This window comes from Chiloscyllium plagiosum, unplaced genomic scaffold, assembly GCF_037043375.1.
Source record: "Chiloscyllium plagiosum isolate Xiang-an unplaced genomic scaffold, Cpla_swu_hap1 HiC_scaffold_34, whole genome shotgun sequence".
Classification (NCBI taxonomy): domain Eukaryota; kingdom Metazoa; phylum Chordata; class Chondrichthyes; order Orectolobiformes; family Hemiscylliidae; genus Chiloscyllium; species Chiloscyllium plagiosum.
Window position 1 is genome coordinate 10,384,061 of NW_028270172.1, and position 17,322 is coordinate 10,401,382.

Below are 17,322 nucleotides of genomic sequence, written 5' to 3' on the forward strand. Positions count from 1 at the left end.
AGCAAGTTTGTGTGGGTTCTGAGGCTCCAATCTCCAGTTGTCAATCCTGCTGCATCCCAATCCTCCTTGAACTTGCCATGCAGGGATTTCAGTGAAAAAGAGACATACTATCAAAGCTCTTCATCTTGAATGTATTAGGACATTTGCAAGAATGCCAAAATTCCAAGGGAGCACCAATCTATACTACATGAGAAATACTGATTGGTTGGCAAGTCAACTGTTATGGGTCAAGGTGTTGCGTAATGTCCGTGGTCAACACCCAAAGGTTTATTCCAAATTTGTTTCCCAGTGATACTCCAAAACAACCTTATCTGTAAGCTGCATAAAGCCACTCTGATGTTCTGTGAATAGCCTGCCAACATGGATCACAGTATTGACTTCCCTTTCAGGTGGTCACCACTGTGCATGGATTTGAAAGGTCCATCACAGGAGAGAAAAGGATTAGAGGGAACACTGTTTCCATTTCTTTTTCGATTTAACCTATTTTTCTAACCAACCCCTTCAGAAATGTTATTACACACTGGATGTAGGTTTGCTCACTCAGCTGGAACGTTCGTTTTCAGAATTTGCTCATCATACTATGTAACATCTTCAGTGAGCCTCTGGATGAAGCACTGGTGGTGTAGCCCACTTTCTATTTATGTGTTTAGGTGTCCTTGGGTTGGTGATGTCATTTCCTGTGGTGATGTCATTTCCTATGGTGATGTTATTTCCATCAACATCAACCTGGCCAAGGAAACACTGACTACACTATTGGAAGACCCAAAGACACATACATCAAACACCACCAACTTCATCAGCAAGGACAATATCGTCAAGCTAGTGGACCTATGCCTTACCACCCACTTCACCTTCAACAACAAAATCTACAGACAAACCAATGGAACCGCCATGAGATCTCTGATATCAGGGTTCTTAGCCAAGGCAGTAATGCAGAGACTCAAACAAACAGCTCTGCCAACCATCCAACCCAAACTTTGGGTCCATTACATGGATGACACCTTTGTCATCACTAAGCGAAACAAATTAGAGGAAACCTTCAAGATCATCAATAATACCCTTACTGACATAAAATTCACTAAAGAGAAGGAAAACAACAGCAAACATTCCTAGTAGTAGAGTGAACAGCCAATGGGGAACTTCAAACCAGCGTATACAGGAAAACAACACATTCGGACCAAATATTGAGCTACAAAAGCAATCATCCCAACATTAGAACGTTATTTCAACAAGCCACCACATACTGCAGCACAGAGGAACTATGCAGAGCAGTGGAAAATCACCTATACAGTATATTCAAAAAGAATGGGTACACAATGAACACAGTACATCAATTTCTCAGCAACAAACCCAAGCAAGCAGACAAAACACGTCCAGAGACCGTAGCCACTCTGCCTTACATCAAAGACATCTTGGAAATGACTGCCAGACTACTCAGACCCCTTGGCATCATGATAGCCCACAAATCCACCAACACACTAAAACAGCAGCTCATGAACTTGAAAGACCCTATACAGACAATGAGCAAAACTAATGTCATTTACAAAATACCTTGCAAGAACTGTAACAGACACTACATTGGACAAACAGATAGAAAATTAGCCACCAGGATACATGAACATCCATTAGCCACAAAAAGACATGGCCCATTCTCACTAGTATCCTCACATGCATATGAGGAAGGACATCACTTCAACTGGAACAACACATCCATCCTAGGACAAGCCAAACAAAGACACGCACAAGAATTCCTAGAAGCATGGCATTCCAACTGGAAATCTATTAACAAACACATTGACTTCGATCACATTTACCACTCCCTGAGAAAAAGAATAGGAAATGACATCACCAACCCAAGGAAACCCAAACACATAAATAGAAAGTGGGCTACACCACCAGTGCTTCATCCGGAGGCTCACTGAAGATGTTACCTAGTATGGTGATGAAATGTCTGAAAACGAACCTTCTAGCTCAGTGAGCAAACCTACATCCAGAACTTCAATCTGAGCTACAAATCTTCTCAAAACATGCTGTTATTACACACCTCTGGAGCAGGTAGGACCTGAACCCAGGCCTCCCAGACCAAGGGTAGGGACACCACCACTGCAACACAAGAAGGTCCTAAATAAGGATGGAGAAATTGAGCTACAAGGACAGACTATGTAGGCTTGGGTTGTTTTCTTTTGAGGAGAACAGACTGAGGGGGGGGGACATGATTAAGGTGGATAAGATTATGAGGGGTATGCATGGGGTGAATAGAGAGCAGCTGTTCCCCTTAGTTGAGGGGTCAATCACAAGGGAATATAGTATGAAGTTAAGGGACAGCAGATTCAGAAGACATTTAGGAAAAAAAACATTTTCACTCAGCAGGCGGTGAAAATCTGGAATGTACTGCCTGGGAAGGAGTGGAAGCTGGAAATCTTACAACCTTTGAAAACTGTTTGGATGAGTTCTTCAAATATCATAACATTTAAGTATGTGGGACAAGTGCAGGAAATAGGGATTAGTGCAGTTTTAGTAATGCAAGACATTCTGCTATAACACGTGTTTCCTCAAAGCGAATTTGCCATAACGTGATTGACAAATTGGGGTCGCTATTTGTAAAGCATGAACTTTTAAAACTGTAAAATGATTACATTGTCAATACTTTAAGTGCTGTTTCTAAAGCACAATTTTTCTGTAATGCGGAGTTGCACAATTTTTCTGTAATGCGGAGTTCTGTGCTGTATTGTTCTATGTTCTATGTTCTATGCACAAGAATTCAACCATCACGTTATAGAAGAACTGACTGTAGTTATGTCGATGCTGACTCGATGGACTGAAGGGCCTTTTCTGGACTGAACTTAGAATCCCTACAGTGTGAAAACAGGCCTTTTGGCCCAACAAGTCCACACCAACCCTCCAAAGAGTAATCCATCCAGACCCATTCCCTATTTCTCTACATTTCCCCTGACTAATGCACCTAACACTACAGGTAATTTAGCATGGCCAATCCACCTAACCTGCACATCTTTGGATTGTGGGAGGAAACCAGAGCACCTGGAGGAAACCCATGCAGACATGGGGAGAATGTGCAAACTCCACACAGACAGAGACAGTTGCCCGAGTCTGGAATCAAACCCAGGCCCCCGGTGCTGTGAGGCTGCAGTGCTAACCACTGAGCCACAGTGCCACCCCACTGTCTGAATCTAGGAGTCTATGAATGAACTACCAGGCTCCATGATACTGTTCTCATTGGATACCTGAACAAATTGAGAATGGATTATGAAAGATGGAGGGAGCAAAGCTTTAACTCATTGAAAAGCCCCTCCACTTGCACTGGGTTAAGTTTGGGTCCTGGGGGAGAGCCAATTACAATGGTCAAGTTCTTCCATTTACTAGCGCTCAGAGCAGGAAAAATATATTGGCCTTGGAAGCTGTTCAGTATAGATTTACCCAGCATGGGGATATCACTGGCCCCCTGTTAAATCACAAGAACAAAGTAGAATGTCATTAGAAAGTTAAGGGATGAATTGATTGTTAGTGAGAGAAGATGGATAGGGAGAAATTATTTCCGGTTGCTGGGTGTCCAGGGGCAATATTTGTTGCAGGTAACAGCAAGCCTGGCAATTTGTAGCTGTCAGAAAATTGTAGACAAATTTATACAACCCCCTAATATTATGAGAAAATAGCAACAAAGTCCTGCTAATTACTTCCTGAACAATGTCATTGTCAGAATCCAATTGACAATCAAAGACCAGTCAGTACAAACTGATTGGAAATAGCTGCTGAGATTATTTGCTCCCTGAACAAATTTTACACGTTCAAATTACCCTCCTGGCAATTACTTTGCAAGGATCACTTTTCGATTGGCATCTGAATCAACCTCAGTGACAAGCTACATCTTTAAAACTCTCCATTCTTGGGAAATTCACTGCTGACAAAAATAATTGAGCTGCTGTCTGTCAGGCTGTTCAGCTTGGCCTTTCGTTTACTCAATGTAACCTCAGTGTTCCTTCTGCACACTGTTTCCATCTCGGTCCAGGACCAAGGAATTTCCTGAAGCTCGGTCAGACCTGAGATTTTTATTCCTCAGCTGTATGACTGTTAATCTTTTATAGACATTAACAGGCAATGAGTTTCAGTCAGTTACATCAAACAGCCAGAGAGCATTGTCTATATGATCAATATCAGTAAATCTAAGGAACTGCCTGACAGCAATTCTTCAGCTATGTTTTTGGTTCCTTAAAAAAGACCATCGTTCGTGCTTTAGGTGACAGTGATAACTGTAACATCCAACAACATTTGAAATTGTTCAATTTGAGACTGTTGGATTCAAGATGGTCAGGGTTGTGTTTACCTGATTTGTTGTGCATTTTTTTGTATCTGACATGCATCAGAACAATACAGTGCTGAGTATACAGAGTGCTGAGTACAATACAGAGTTGGGTCACCCTGTTGCACCTGTACAGGACATTGATAAGACTACTCTTGAAGTCCTGTGTCGTGTTCTGCTTGCCCTGTTGTAGAATTACACTGGAAAGGATACAGAAAAGATTTACAAGAGAGGATTTACTGAGACAGGAGGGTTTTGGTTTTTGGAGAGGCTGGATAAGCTGTGACTTTTTTCACTGGAGAGTAGGAGGCTGAGGGGTGACCTTACAGAGGTTTAAAAGATCCTGAGGGGCATGGATAGGATGAATACCCTGGGGAAAGTCTTTTCCTCAGGGTAGGTGAGTCCAAAACTAAAGGGCTCAGGTTTAAGTTGAGAGGAGAAAGATTTAAAAGAACCTGAGGGGTAACTTTTCACACAGAGGGTGGTGCATATGTGGAACAAACTGTCAGAGGAAGTGGTAGAGATGGCTACAATTACAACATTTAAAAGAGATTTGGACAGGTACATGGATAGGAAAGGGTTTAGAGGGATATGGGCCAAACGCAGGCAAATGGGACTAGTTTAGTTCAGGAAACCTGGTCAGCATGGACAAGTTGGAGTGAAGGGTCTGTTTCCATGCTGTATGACTCTATGACACTATTACACTTCAAAATATTTCATTATCTACAAACTATCCAGGCAGATTTTTAAAAATTCTCTCATGGGATGTGGGTGTCACTGGCCAAGCCCTTATCACCCCTCCCTGATTGCCCTTGAGAAGGTGGGGGTGAGCTGCCTTCTTGAACTGCTGCCGTCCATATGCTGTAGGTTGACCCACAATGCCCTTAGGGAGGGAGTTCCAGGATTTTGACCCAGTGACAGTGAAGGAAGAGCGATATATTTCCAAGTCAGAATGGTGAACATATTGGAGTGGAACTTGCATTGTGATGGTGTTCCATATGTCTGCTCTTGTCCTTCTAGATACATTGGTGCAGCAATATTATCTCGGGACTAATAATCCTGAGGCCAATGCTAATAGCTTGGGCCACAGATTCAAATTTCACCTGATGGAAATCCTAACGGGCAAAGTTTGAATTCAGTGAATAAATGTGATGGTAATGGTGAACATGAAACTACCATTGATTAACCTAACACCGAGTATGGGTCATTAATGCCCCCACTTTAGGAAAGAAAATCTGCACCTACAAATGACTCAACACCCACAGGTTTACTCTTAACTGCCTTCAGAAATGACCCTGTCAAGTCACTCATTATAATCAACACAAACTAGAATTGGTAGATTGCATGAAAGAATATATTTTTAAAATTGTAGCTCATATTTTCCTTATGCCTGTTAACTTTAGCTTGGAGTCCACACCCAGCATTAGCCAATCAAGCACAGTGAGCATCAGTTGTAAACAGACTCATGTGATAATGAACACTGCAGTGAACTGGTTTGGTTTTTCTTCAAATTACACAGACCCTTGGTGTGTATCACTGACTCCAGAACAAACTCACCAAGTTGCCTGTAATGTTGGCAATTGCTTGGAGACATAATCAGATAATACAGTTGGATATCAAGCTGCTATTGGAGAGGGGGCATCATAAGTTTGTTGAAAGAGATGGGCTATACGGAGGTACGGGGTGTTTGGAAAGGGAGCCTAGAATGTAGGACCTGAGTAATTGAAGGCTAAGCTGGAGGAACATGGACATAAGACAGAGAATTTGACAAGGAGAGAGACAACAGAGAAGCCGCGAGATGCTGACGTGCTTTGATACCAACAGCATATATTTCTTGTAATCACGAGGGTCGTGTACAGAGACCACTTGGAATTAAGAATTGGGTTTTGTGCCTATCCTGGTTGAAATATTAAGATTCCGTTAGGCCCCACATCCTGGATGTCTGGAGCTGTTTCCCTGGAGCGTCAGAGGCTAAGGGGTGACCTTATAGAGGTTTATAAAATCATGAGGGGCATGGATTGAGTGAATCTCCAAGGATTTTTCCCCAGGGTAGGGGAGTCTAAAACTGGAGGACGTAGGTTTAAAGTGAGAGGGGAAGATTTAAATGGGATCTAAGAGGCAACTTTTTCATACGAGGGTGGTGCGTGTAGGGAATGAGCTGCCAGAGGAGGTAGTGGAGACTGGTACAATTACAACATTTATTGGCACGGATGAGTTGGACTGAAGGGTCGGTTTTCGTACTATACATCTCTATGACTCTATGTCTGGAGAGTCTTGAATGCACTGAAACATCCTGCAATGTGAGACATATGAGAGGGCAGCTTACAGAGTGCATAATGAATCAGGAGAACCGATGGGAAACAAATGGTGGTGAAGACATAGATCTCAAAACCACATTTGTGGTCAGTAGAACCTATACATTTAAGGGAAAGCTGGAAAAACACACGAGAGAGATGGGAATGGAGGGTTACAATGTTAGAAAGATAGGAGGAAGCTCATGTGGAGCATAAACACTAGCAGGGATTGTTTGGGCTAAATGCCATCAGTTTGCAAATCCTCTGTTAATGTAAAGGTTGGGGCAAGTGTGTTTGATAGAAGCTAACCATCTGAAAGTACTACACTGAGAGAGCACTGCTGGGGTGACTAGGATAGGCTTACAGGACCATCAGCTAAAGGGCCTGTTGGAGGAGGATGCAAGGGAATGTTGAAGCAAAGCATTGCCATGTTTGAAGATGGGAACAAGGGGTTTTAATTCAATATGCGTTAAGACAGTGACAAGAATTGTGTTAAAAATGCACTGAGTCGACAGCACAGAAACAGGCCATTCAGTCTGGCTGGTCGATGCTGGCTCCGTGCTAGCCATTTCCCGCCTCTCATTGGCTTACCCCATTGATCCAACTATCTAATTCTCTGACAAGAGAACACTCAAAATGAAGAAATTGTCCCTGAGACAATATGGTGCCATGTTTCACAGCAGGGCCTACAGTGAACATGAACAGCAAGCAATAAATAGCTGTTTCATTGGACAGCATCACTGTGCAATTAATGCCATACCACAGATCCAGAAGAGAGTGTTCACAAGAAAACTAAGAGCCATGTACTTGTGCATTTAGTTGCAAGCTGCAATAAATACATACAGCTGATTACAAATGCTAGCAAATCTCAACAATCTCATTGTGTCTACAGTGCAGTAAAGTTCCATGTCTCTAGCATCTAATTACAGAAACTGTTTGTCTTCGATTGTGATGGTTTTGTATGAAGTTGTAAGCCATTTTTATTCATGGCTGGTTTGTGCAAATACCACACACATGACTCTTGCCTCTAGCCCACTGAAGCACAGGACGAGGTGAGTCACAGAACAAGATTTTATAGGAAATTCTTGTTTAGTTCCAATATCAGGAGAGGGTTTGGATTAGCTGTCAACCCACTGACAGCTTGATGAAATGAAGAGAGCCACAAGTGTGATGCGCTAATCAGTTACCACTTGGTGTTGTCAAAGTTGTTCTAGTCCATGAGAAGAATAGGCTGTCTATTTGTTTATTGTTGCTCCTGTTTGTCAGCTTAAGAACACAGGAAACTCTACTTTGCTGCTTGTTCCATAAAACCTTTGCCCTCCCTGGGGTTCAAGAACATGTCAAATTCAGCCTTGAATATAGCTGACGATCCAGTCTTGCTGTGCAGAAGATTTCTAAAGACAAATGACCCTCCAGAAGAAGAAATTCCTCCTTATCTTTGTCTTAAATGGAGACTTGTATTCAGAAACTGTACCCCCTTGCTCTAATGTCCCTCACGAGGGGAAACATCCTCTCAGCATTACACTTGTCAAGCTTTACCCAAACTGACAGAATCACATGAATCTCAGATAATTTTCCACACTTCAGTTGGATATTACTATATTTTTGAAATGTGCAATTGAAAAACATCAGTTCTGTGTATAGATTTCAGATCACGTTCATTATGGCCAAAGGTGAGCACTGCCTTTCGGTGTGAAAGAAATCACTCTTTTGCTCATTACAGGCCCAATAATGGAAAATTAACAATCATATTTGTATAGTAAGGAGCTAGTGGCTTCATTACAATGTGCCTGCCACTCCATCTTTCTCTGCAGTGAATGAATAGGGATGTTTTATACTTGTTTTTCAGTCCGGATTAGTGGGTTTCATTATTTAGCAAAACGTAAGTAGCCCATTCTTCCCTCCCTTGTTCCTGTTTCTTTTTGGATTGATTCACTTATGGAATAGAGGCATCACTGGTTGACCAGCATTTATTGATTAATTGATTTTCTGAGATTCATATGTAATTCTGTCAGTCAGAGTAACGCTGTATTTACGTGGTGGGTCCAGTTAAACGTCTAGTCGATGGTAACCCTGCAAGGTGTGGATAGTGAGAGTTTCAGTGATGGTAATACTAAGGGGTGGCGATGAGGTTGTCTCTTTTGGAGATGGTCAGTGCCTGACACTTATGTGTTGTGAGTGTTACTTGCCACTTGTCAGCCCAAGCCTGGATGTTGTTCAGATCCTGTTGCATTTGGACATGGACTGCTTCAGTATCTGAGGAGTTGCGAATAGTGCTGAACATGGTGCAATTATTGATGAACATCCCACTTCAGACCTTATGATGGAGGGAAGGTCATGGATGAAGGAGCCAAGGTTAGTTAGGTCTAGGACACTACCCTGAGGAACCCCTGCAGAGGTGTCCTGGAGCTGAGATGACTGACCTCCGACACCTGCGCCCATCTCCCTATTTGCCAGATACGACTCCAACCAGTGGAGAGTTTGCTCCAAAACCCATTGATTCCAGTTTTGCTAGGGTTCCTTGACACCCCACCTGGTCGAATGCAGCCTTGGTGTCAAAGGCTGTCACCTCTATCTGTTGAAATGAGTGTTCCTGCCTGCATTCCTCCCTGTCAGGAAATCCTTGTCTCGAACTCCTAGCTCTGTGGGTTGGAGAAAAGCCCCCAACACGAGGTGTGTGGAGGCTGTACCATGTTGCAGCATGGTGAGCTGGGCTTGACTTTGTGACAGTAGCGGAAATCAGCCAGGATCACTGCAGCAGTATGGGATTACTCAGCTGATCTCGATCCCTTCTCCTCACCCATTGCCTCCCAATACCAGGATAGACTCTGGCCGTCCCTTCCACAATGTCATGCCAATAGGGCGATCTCCGGAACCTCCCTCGGTGGTGGAGTATTGGCCAGGATTACGTCCTGGAGGTTCCCTGCATTTTTTTGAAATGGTGGTAGAGACCCTCAGTGAAAACCTTTCGGCCTCATCGAAGGAAACTTGCTCCTTGGGTACTTCTGCCTCTTTAAAGATCCTCACCACTGTTGTTTAAAATAATGTTTCTGAAAGGATTAATATCAGAGGCTGCATTAAACTCTGTCCAATCTAGTAACATCATAAGGATATGAGTGAAGAAAGGCAGAACCTATTCGGATCTTCATGTGTGAAGACCTATATCCACATCAAATCCACAGCACATCCAAATCACAGCACTCCTGATAGTTCTATAAACAATATTGAACTTAGTTACTTCGACCTGATTGCTCTCATGCAACAAACTGCATCCTGTTGTAATCTTCTTGTTAAGACTCGCTAGTGGTTTCTCTTTACCAATTAGATTCTAGTAAATGAACGATGATGATAGCACCAAATTACTCTAACCATAAGCTGTTGCATATGCAGTAACCATGTCCCTTGCTGTAGTGCCATCTCTCCTGCACCATCATGGATATTTTCAGATGCTGGGTCCCCACCTGGGTTTAGGAGGTGAATGCAGTTGGAATTAGGATTGGAATTGGTGTTGAGTCATCAGTGAATGGAGGGGGAGTTCAATGTTCCCTCCAAATTTTTAATAAATATTTTTTGCAGGAAAATAAAATTGCAACATGAGAAAAAAACATTTTTACATTCCTATTTCATTTAAGATACGGCTGGACACGTGCATGAGTAGGTGGGGAGCAGAGGGATACAGATGCTTAAGAATGGACCAACAGGTTACACAAAATTACACAACTAACCAGTGTTACAATCAGTTGCATTGAGGGTAATGAAAACCCTTATAAATATGTTTAAAACTCAATCAAGAATCTTTAATTATAAAAAGACAAGTTGCAGTTCACTCTGCTGTAATGCCGCAGTCGTGTTGCTCTGTAACTTCGCGCAGTAGAAGATCATGCTATGGAAAACCCACTATACCTGTTCAGCAGAAAGTTCATGTTATAACAAACAATGTCCAAAATTCATCAATCGCGTTAGAGCCAATTCACGTTGACGAATCGCATGTTAAAACAGAACAATCTGCAAATAATTTCTGGTGGGTTCGATTAGGTTTGGCCAGTATTGACTTATAGGAAAGATTCAGGCAAACAATCTCCTGCTGTTAATACTCTACAGGCAGTTCTTAACTTCCATCTTAATCCAAATTCACTGATCTGAACCTGAAGTGCCATTGAGAAAAATCACCATTTCCCAATCCCTTCACCAGAAGCAGATCATTCAAGACTTCATTCTAAAGGCTAACATTTTGATCCCTTTTATGTGAAGTCTCTGGATTTTGATCAGTATCAACATGTGCTGTACAGACCCAGTGTCAAAGCTCAGTGCCATTGGGTCTGATGTCTCTTTATTCCTGATCTTGCTAAATACTGCCAGCCACAATGGGTGCTATTGAGGGGAAATGCTGCCGTGTAGAACTTTTGCTTCTCAGTGTTGGCTTATCTGTTAGCACGGCTTGCTGGGAAGAAGTGCATTCAAATTATCATCAGTTCACATTTTAATCTTGTGAGATGAATTCCACAATAGCAGCCTTTAAGTATTAACCTTTACCTTATTTACAAAGTAATTTGAATAATTTAAAATATTTTTTTTTGCAATTTATCCATTATCATCTCATCTTCTAAGAGTTCAAAAGAGAAACAGAGGTAGTGATGAGGAGGTGTTCCTATGACAAGGATCTGATTGTAATTGCAAGAGGTGGATTTGACTTGTGACAAGGCTGGCTAACTGAAACATTTCCATTACACAGAGGCTTGTTGAGTTCAGTATTCATGAGTCTCTCTGTAGATTGCCGAGTGCTGACGGCAGGAGCTCCAAATTGCATCAAGTATTTAAGGGGGTGGAGTTGGTTAGTTCACCTGGCTAGAAGTCTGGTGTGTGGATCAAAGAACAAAGAACAAAGAAAATTTACAGCCCAGGAACAGGCCCTTCAGCCCTCCAAACCTGAGCCGATCCAAATGTGCTGTCTAAACCTGTTGATCCATTCTTAAGCATCTGTATCTCTCTGCTCCCCACCTACTCATGCACGTGTCCAGATGCATCTTAAATGAATCTACCATGCCTGCCTCTATCACCTTTGCTGGCAACGCGTTCCAAACGCCCACCACCCTCTGTGTGAAGTACTTGTCACGTGTATCCCCCTTAAACTTTCCACCTCTCACCTTGAAAGCATGACCTCTCGTTATGGAATCCTTCACCCCGGGAAAAAGCTTATCTCTATCCACCCTGTCTATACCCTTCATGATTTTGTAAACGCCAATTTCTTTTTTTCTAATGAAAACAAACCTAACCTGCTCAACCTCGCTTCATAGCTAGCACCTTCCATACCAGGCAACATCCTCATAAACCTTCTCTGCACTCTCTCCAAAGCGTCCACATCTTTTTGGTAATGTGGCTACCAGAACTGTGCACAGTATTCCAAATCCGGCAGATTAGCACCATCAGTTTGATTCCCTCTTCAAGCTGAGGTAGACTCTTTGGGTTGCCTGTGGTTAAAGGAAGTCACACTTTGGCAAATACTTACCAAAGACTTTTCGGGAAAGAAACAGAAGATGTTACATGAAGACTTTTTGTCATAAGTCAGTCCATTACCACCTGGAAATTATTGAAATGTATTCAACATTTTGAATTCTTATCTCCTGATACACTAGGAATTAAATTTCAATACAGGTTTATTGACTTCATAGTGGAATGGGAATGGATAGTGATGGAGGGTCATGAGGTAATAGTGGTATTATCAGTCATGTGTGAGGTAGTGAGGAAAGGGAATAGTGTCGACCACTGAGGGACATACTGACAGAGAACAGTATAATGTATAATAGTGTCAACAAAAGTTTGCAAAACTTCCCAGAGCCAGGCAGCAGTTCCTAATAGATAAGGTGCCTGCACTACCAGTCACATACTATCGACAGATACAAGGCTAGCCATCTCTCCAATGTATAGACAAGAACTCTGAGCCACAATCCTCATAGCAACACAAACCAACTTCTTTCTGATTCATTCATGGAATGTGGGTGCTGCTGGCTTGGCAGGGTATGTGCTGGATCTTGCATCTACTGCCCGTTTCTCGTTGCCCAGGAGCAGGAGGTGATGAGCTGCCTTCTTGAACCTCTGCAGTCCATTTGGTGTGGGAACACCCACAATCCTGTTATACAGAGAATTCGAGGATATTCACCCAATGACATGGCGATATATTTCCAAGTCAGGGTGGTATGTAGCTTGAAGGAGAACACATAGGTGGTGGTGTTCCTGTGTATCAGCTGCCTGGATGGCATTGCAATCGGTTTGGAAGCTGCTGTCTAAGGAGTTTTGGTGAGTTTCTGGAGAGCTAGTGGATAAATGCTAATAGATAAGTTGCAATAGAGAAAAGATATTTTAAATTATTCAAATTACTCTGTAAATAAGATAAGGATAGTACTGAAAGGCTACTGTTGTGCAATTCATCTTACAAGATTCAAATGGGAATTGAAATTCAAATTGAATACACTTCTTTTGAGCAAGCAGTGTTAGTATATAAGTCAACAGAGATTCCACAAAGAGCAGAAATTCCACAGAACAGCATTTCTCCTGAATAGCACCCCGTGCCTCTTTGGATTGCCTGTAGTTAAAGAAAGGATTCCTGATGAAGGGCTTTTGCCCGAAACATCAGTTTTCCTGCTCCTTGGATGCTGACCTGCTGTGCTTTTCCAGCACCACTCTAATCCAGACTGTAGTTAAAGAAAGTCATACTTTGGAAAATACTTCCCAAAGACTTTTCACATTTCATTGAGGATTTGGTCAGATGGTAATGGAAATGATATAGTGATGGAGGATTGTGATGATGCAACAGTGGTACCAGCTAGTGCACACTGCTATCACTGAGTCTTGATGGTAGAGGGAGCAACTATTTGTGGATGTGGTGCTAATCAAGTGGCTACTTTGTCCTGGGTTGAGTGTTGTTGGAACTGCAGTCATTCAGGCAAGTGGACAATGAGCTCAATGGCCTCCTTCTTTGTGGAATCTTCTGTATGATTCTGTTTGAGGGAAGATGAGTCCACAAGTGATTTCAGTCAGCTTTGAAGAGAACAATCACCCCCAGGAGATTAATGGCAGTCTATATGATAAATGGTGCTTATCCAAGGTGCACTTGATAGATCTCCTTCTGTTGAGAGTAAATACTTTCTTACATCTGTTCATCCGTCTGCTCTGTAAACACCTGTTAAATGGCACCAGGACTTCAGTAATTTAATAATTGGTGTTTATTTTGTGTTTTAGGAGAGCCACTCAGAAACTGGAAGCAGATGTGTTTCAAAGAGTTTACAACTACCTGAAGGTGGCTAGGAGGCATGACATCAAAGAGGCAGAGGTCAAGGGTCATCTGGAGAAGTTGGGGGCCAAGCCAAGTGACTGTTTTGAAGTTGACCAACTTCTGTACTTTGAGGAGCAACTGCAGGCCTCTGCCGCAAGAGTTAGCACTGATGATGGCCCTGATCAATTGTGACTGTGGTTAAGGATGTGCCATCATTTTATTGGCACAAATACTCAAAATCTTAGTATCGTATTAATGAAAGCAACTTAAGCTGGACAGAATTAAATTCAAAACTCTGGACCTTGAAAATAAAAGGAAGCTCTAAAATATCAATTCTAATTTTGGCAGTTGATGAAAGAGGAACATAGTTTAGCAAGTTCTCTAGAGTTTGTAACTTGTTTCTTTCCATTACTTGTTCTCCCAATTAGTCAGAATCAAAAACACAGTGGATACTGGAGATCTGAGTTCAAAATAACAGGAATTGTCGGAAAAACTCAGCACAGGCATCTGTGGAAACAGAAACAGAGTTACTGTTTAGGGTGCAGTCTGACTCTCCTTCAGAACCATAACATCATTGGTACAACGACATCTTGTTCAGTGAGGTGGAAATGGATTTGTAACTGTGTGTGTTAGGTTCACTGCTACTGAAAGCACCTGATAGCTTAATTCTCTATATGTTGAATGTTACATTTCCAAATTATGATAAATCCCACATAATTTCTATTTTTCTGATTGTGTATGATCTTTTAACTTCTCCCTAAATCTTATGTGCATGTGTCAATCATTTATTCTGCCATCTGTAAAATGTAAAAATTAAAGGCAAAATTGGTGCTATGATGTTTACTGATTGGTTGGCTGTGCCCCGTTCAATTGGCTGCTAACCCTACCGGATGGCATCACTGTTGCTGGACACCTGGAGCTCCCTTTGACCTGGTGATGCCTGATTCACATTGGCGAAGGAAAAGGGGAATCCGGGTCACAGAGATGGAGCATTGCTGCTTCCCAACTGATGGTGAAACCTGTGCCACCGAAACCCAGATGTGTCTGAGGAATACTTTGCTTATCTTTAAAGCTGTACAACATGTGTGATTTAGAGAAAATTGGACAGCGACTTAACTCTATAATTTAATGCCTGAAAGAGCTAATGTAGAGCAATACAATGTTAAGGAGAAAAGAGCAAAGAGGTCAGCAGCAGACAGCTGCTTGTAATTATGTGTATTGATTTCCTTTTCAAGGAACTGTTCCCAAGACCTGAAGTCGAGAACACATTTCACATCTGACAGCAGGCGTCAGACAAGACTGCCGGGAATAATTGTTCAAGATGCTGACTTTGAATGTCACACCTCGGTGATGGGTGGTAATATATATGGCACTGATAGCAATCATCAGGATTTCAGCAGGAATATTCCTTTAGGGTTCTCCCAATCAGCCCCAAGGGGAACAAAGAAATGTCGGCACTTTGGATTTTGCATTTATATTGAGAGAGGAACTGTCAATGTTTACAGTCATTACAACTGAGAAACTGACAGTAACTTTTGTGCATCTGCAAGTACACAATTACACGTGGAAATGCGAGGTTTCTGTCAGTGATACCCTGCTCCTTCGAAGGAACATGCTGCTGATGTCCTTCATAAAGGAAATCTTCGGAAATCTTTGTTTTCCAATCTCATGCTAAAAATCTGAAAAAGCTGTATCTTGTTAAATGAGGTGTAGCTGGGTTTTTAACTATGTACTAAATCATTATTACTTCTGAACAACTTATCTGGCACTGAAAAATTAATTTGATATTCAGGGAATATCCAATTTTTCTATTAGGATTTTTAAAATTGCACAGATCATTCAAATAACATTTTAACAAGTTAGTTTGTCGTATTTGATCTTCTATCTTAATCCTACTTAAGTGTCCCAATCTTTACTTTGGTCTTATTAAAATGATTAAAGAAGTGAAGAACATCTAGTGCAATTTACTTTCTGGTTTGCTGTCTGTGAGACATCTGCAGTGTAATTAGTTGTGGCAGAGAGTATCCTGACAGGTATTAATCCCTCAATCAACATCACAAAGATCAATTAACTAGCCAGCATCATCTCTTTGGGGGAGCTTGATGTGTGAAAATTATGTGCCATGTTTCTGACAACAATGACTACATTTTCCAAAGTAATTCACTGGCTGTAAAGTGTTTTGAGTTTTCTGATAATTGTACAAGTGCTATATAAATGTAAAATATATTTCCTTCTAAATCACCTTACCTCCCCCGGGAGCAATGGTGTGGAAATGGTTACTTCTTCAAATTTTGTTGATGAGGTGATGCGGGAAGGGGTTTCATCTTGTTACTGAACACAGTCTCCAGTGAGCAGACAGTGCATGCTTTCAGAAAGATGCAGGTAGCTCAGGTTTTAAAATAATGTGTTGAAACTTTATTGCTGGAACAGCACAGCAGGTCAGGCAGCATCCAGGGAACAGGAGATTCGACGTTTCGGGCACAGGCCCTTCTTCAGGAATCTCCTGTTCCCTGGATGCTGCCTGACCTGCTGTGCTGTTCCAGCAATAAAGTTTCAACTTTGATCTCCAGCATCTGCAGACCTCACTTTCTCCTTAAAATAATGTGTGTCAAGTCATCCAGAAGATTGATTCAATGGCATAATCTGGGAATCTGGAATGCTTGCAGAGCATTTAGCCACGTAAAGTGATGCAGGAGTTATCTGAAGCACTGGAAGTACTCTGCATGTCATTTTGACACCCCCCTGCTTTCACAGCATGTTGATGTGATGTAGCGATACCTTTAAGGGGGAGAATTCTAAACTACTGTCCATCACAAAGACCACTGTCTAATCCCATTATCTTGTAGACAGAAGAGATTGACAGTCCCATGCATCAAACGTGTCTTCAGAGACTTCCAGTGAACATAGCACTGAAAACAGACAATCTGAAATAATGAACACACATCATTATTTTTCATTTCTTATTGCATGATCAATATGTTTGCAATAAACAGAAAAACTCAAAATATATCACCAGCTCCATTCAATCTACAGGGCTAAATTCCCAGTGCCTTAAAGATTTTCCAATTGGAATTGGGTTTAAAGCAGGAGCTGATTTCCGTTGCCATTAAAAACGCAAAAGTAAAGGATCAGAATCAAAGGCGAAGGATCGGGGTTGAGATTCCGCAGAACCAAGCCATCACAATGAATAAGTAATGAGAGAGTAACTCCACATAACAATTGGCAACAGTAATCAGATCAGTCAAGGCAGCAGATAAAATAGAAATGTTTCTCCAAAGAAAAGAAGGAAATAGTGATTGCTACTTGAATGTTTCAGGGGTGTAAAAGCGAGGTGATAATAATGGAAAAGTTATGTTTTTTGCTACAACTGGAATGTAATTACAGCTGAAACTCATTTACTGGGTTTTATTAACCGGCCGCTTTATTTTTTTTATCTCTTTCTT

The 17,322-nt window shown here is 41.7% G+C and overlaps 1 protein-coding gene across 1 annotated transcript in view; it reads left to right on the forward strand.

The window, feature by feature from the left end:
* nek11 (NIMA-related kinase 11) overlaps window positions 1–15,106 on the forward strand; it is a 298,330-nt gene extending 283,224 nt beyond the window's left edge. The window contains exon 17 of the mRNA XM_087978482.1: window positions 13,846–15,106. Coding sequence (XP_087834608.1) covers window positions 13,846–14,071 — 226 coding nt within the window. The 3' untranslated portion in view covers window positions 14,072–15,106. The remainder of the gene's footprint in view (window positions 1–13,845) is intronic.
* The last annotated feature ends 2,216 nt before the right edge of the window (window positions 15,107–17,322 follow it).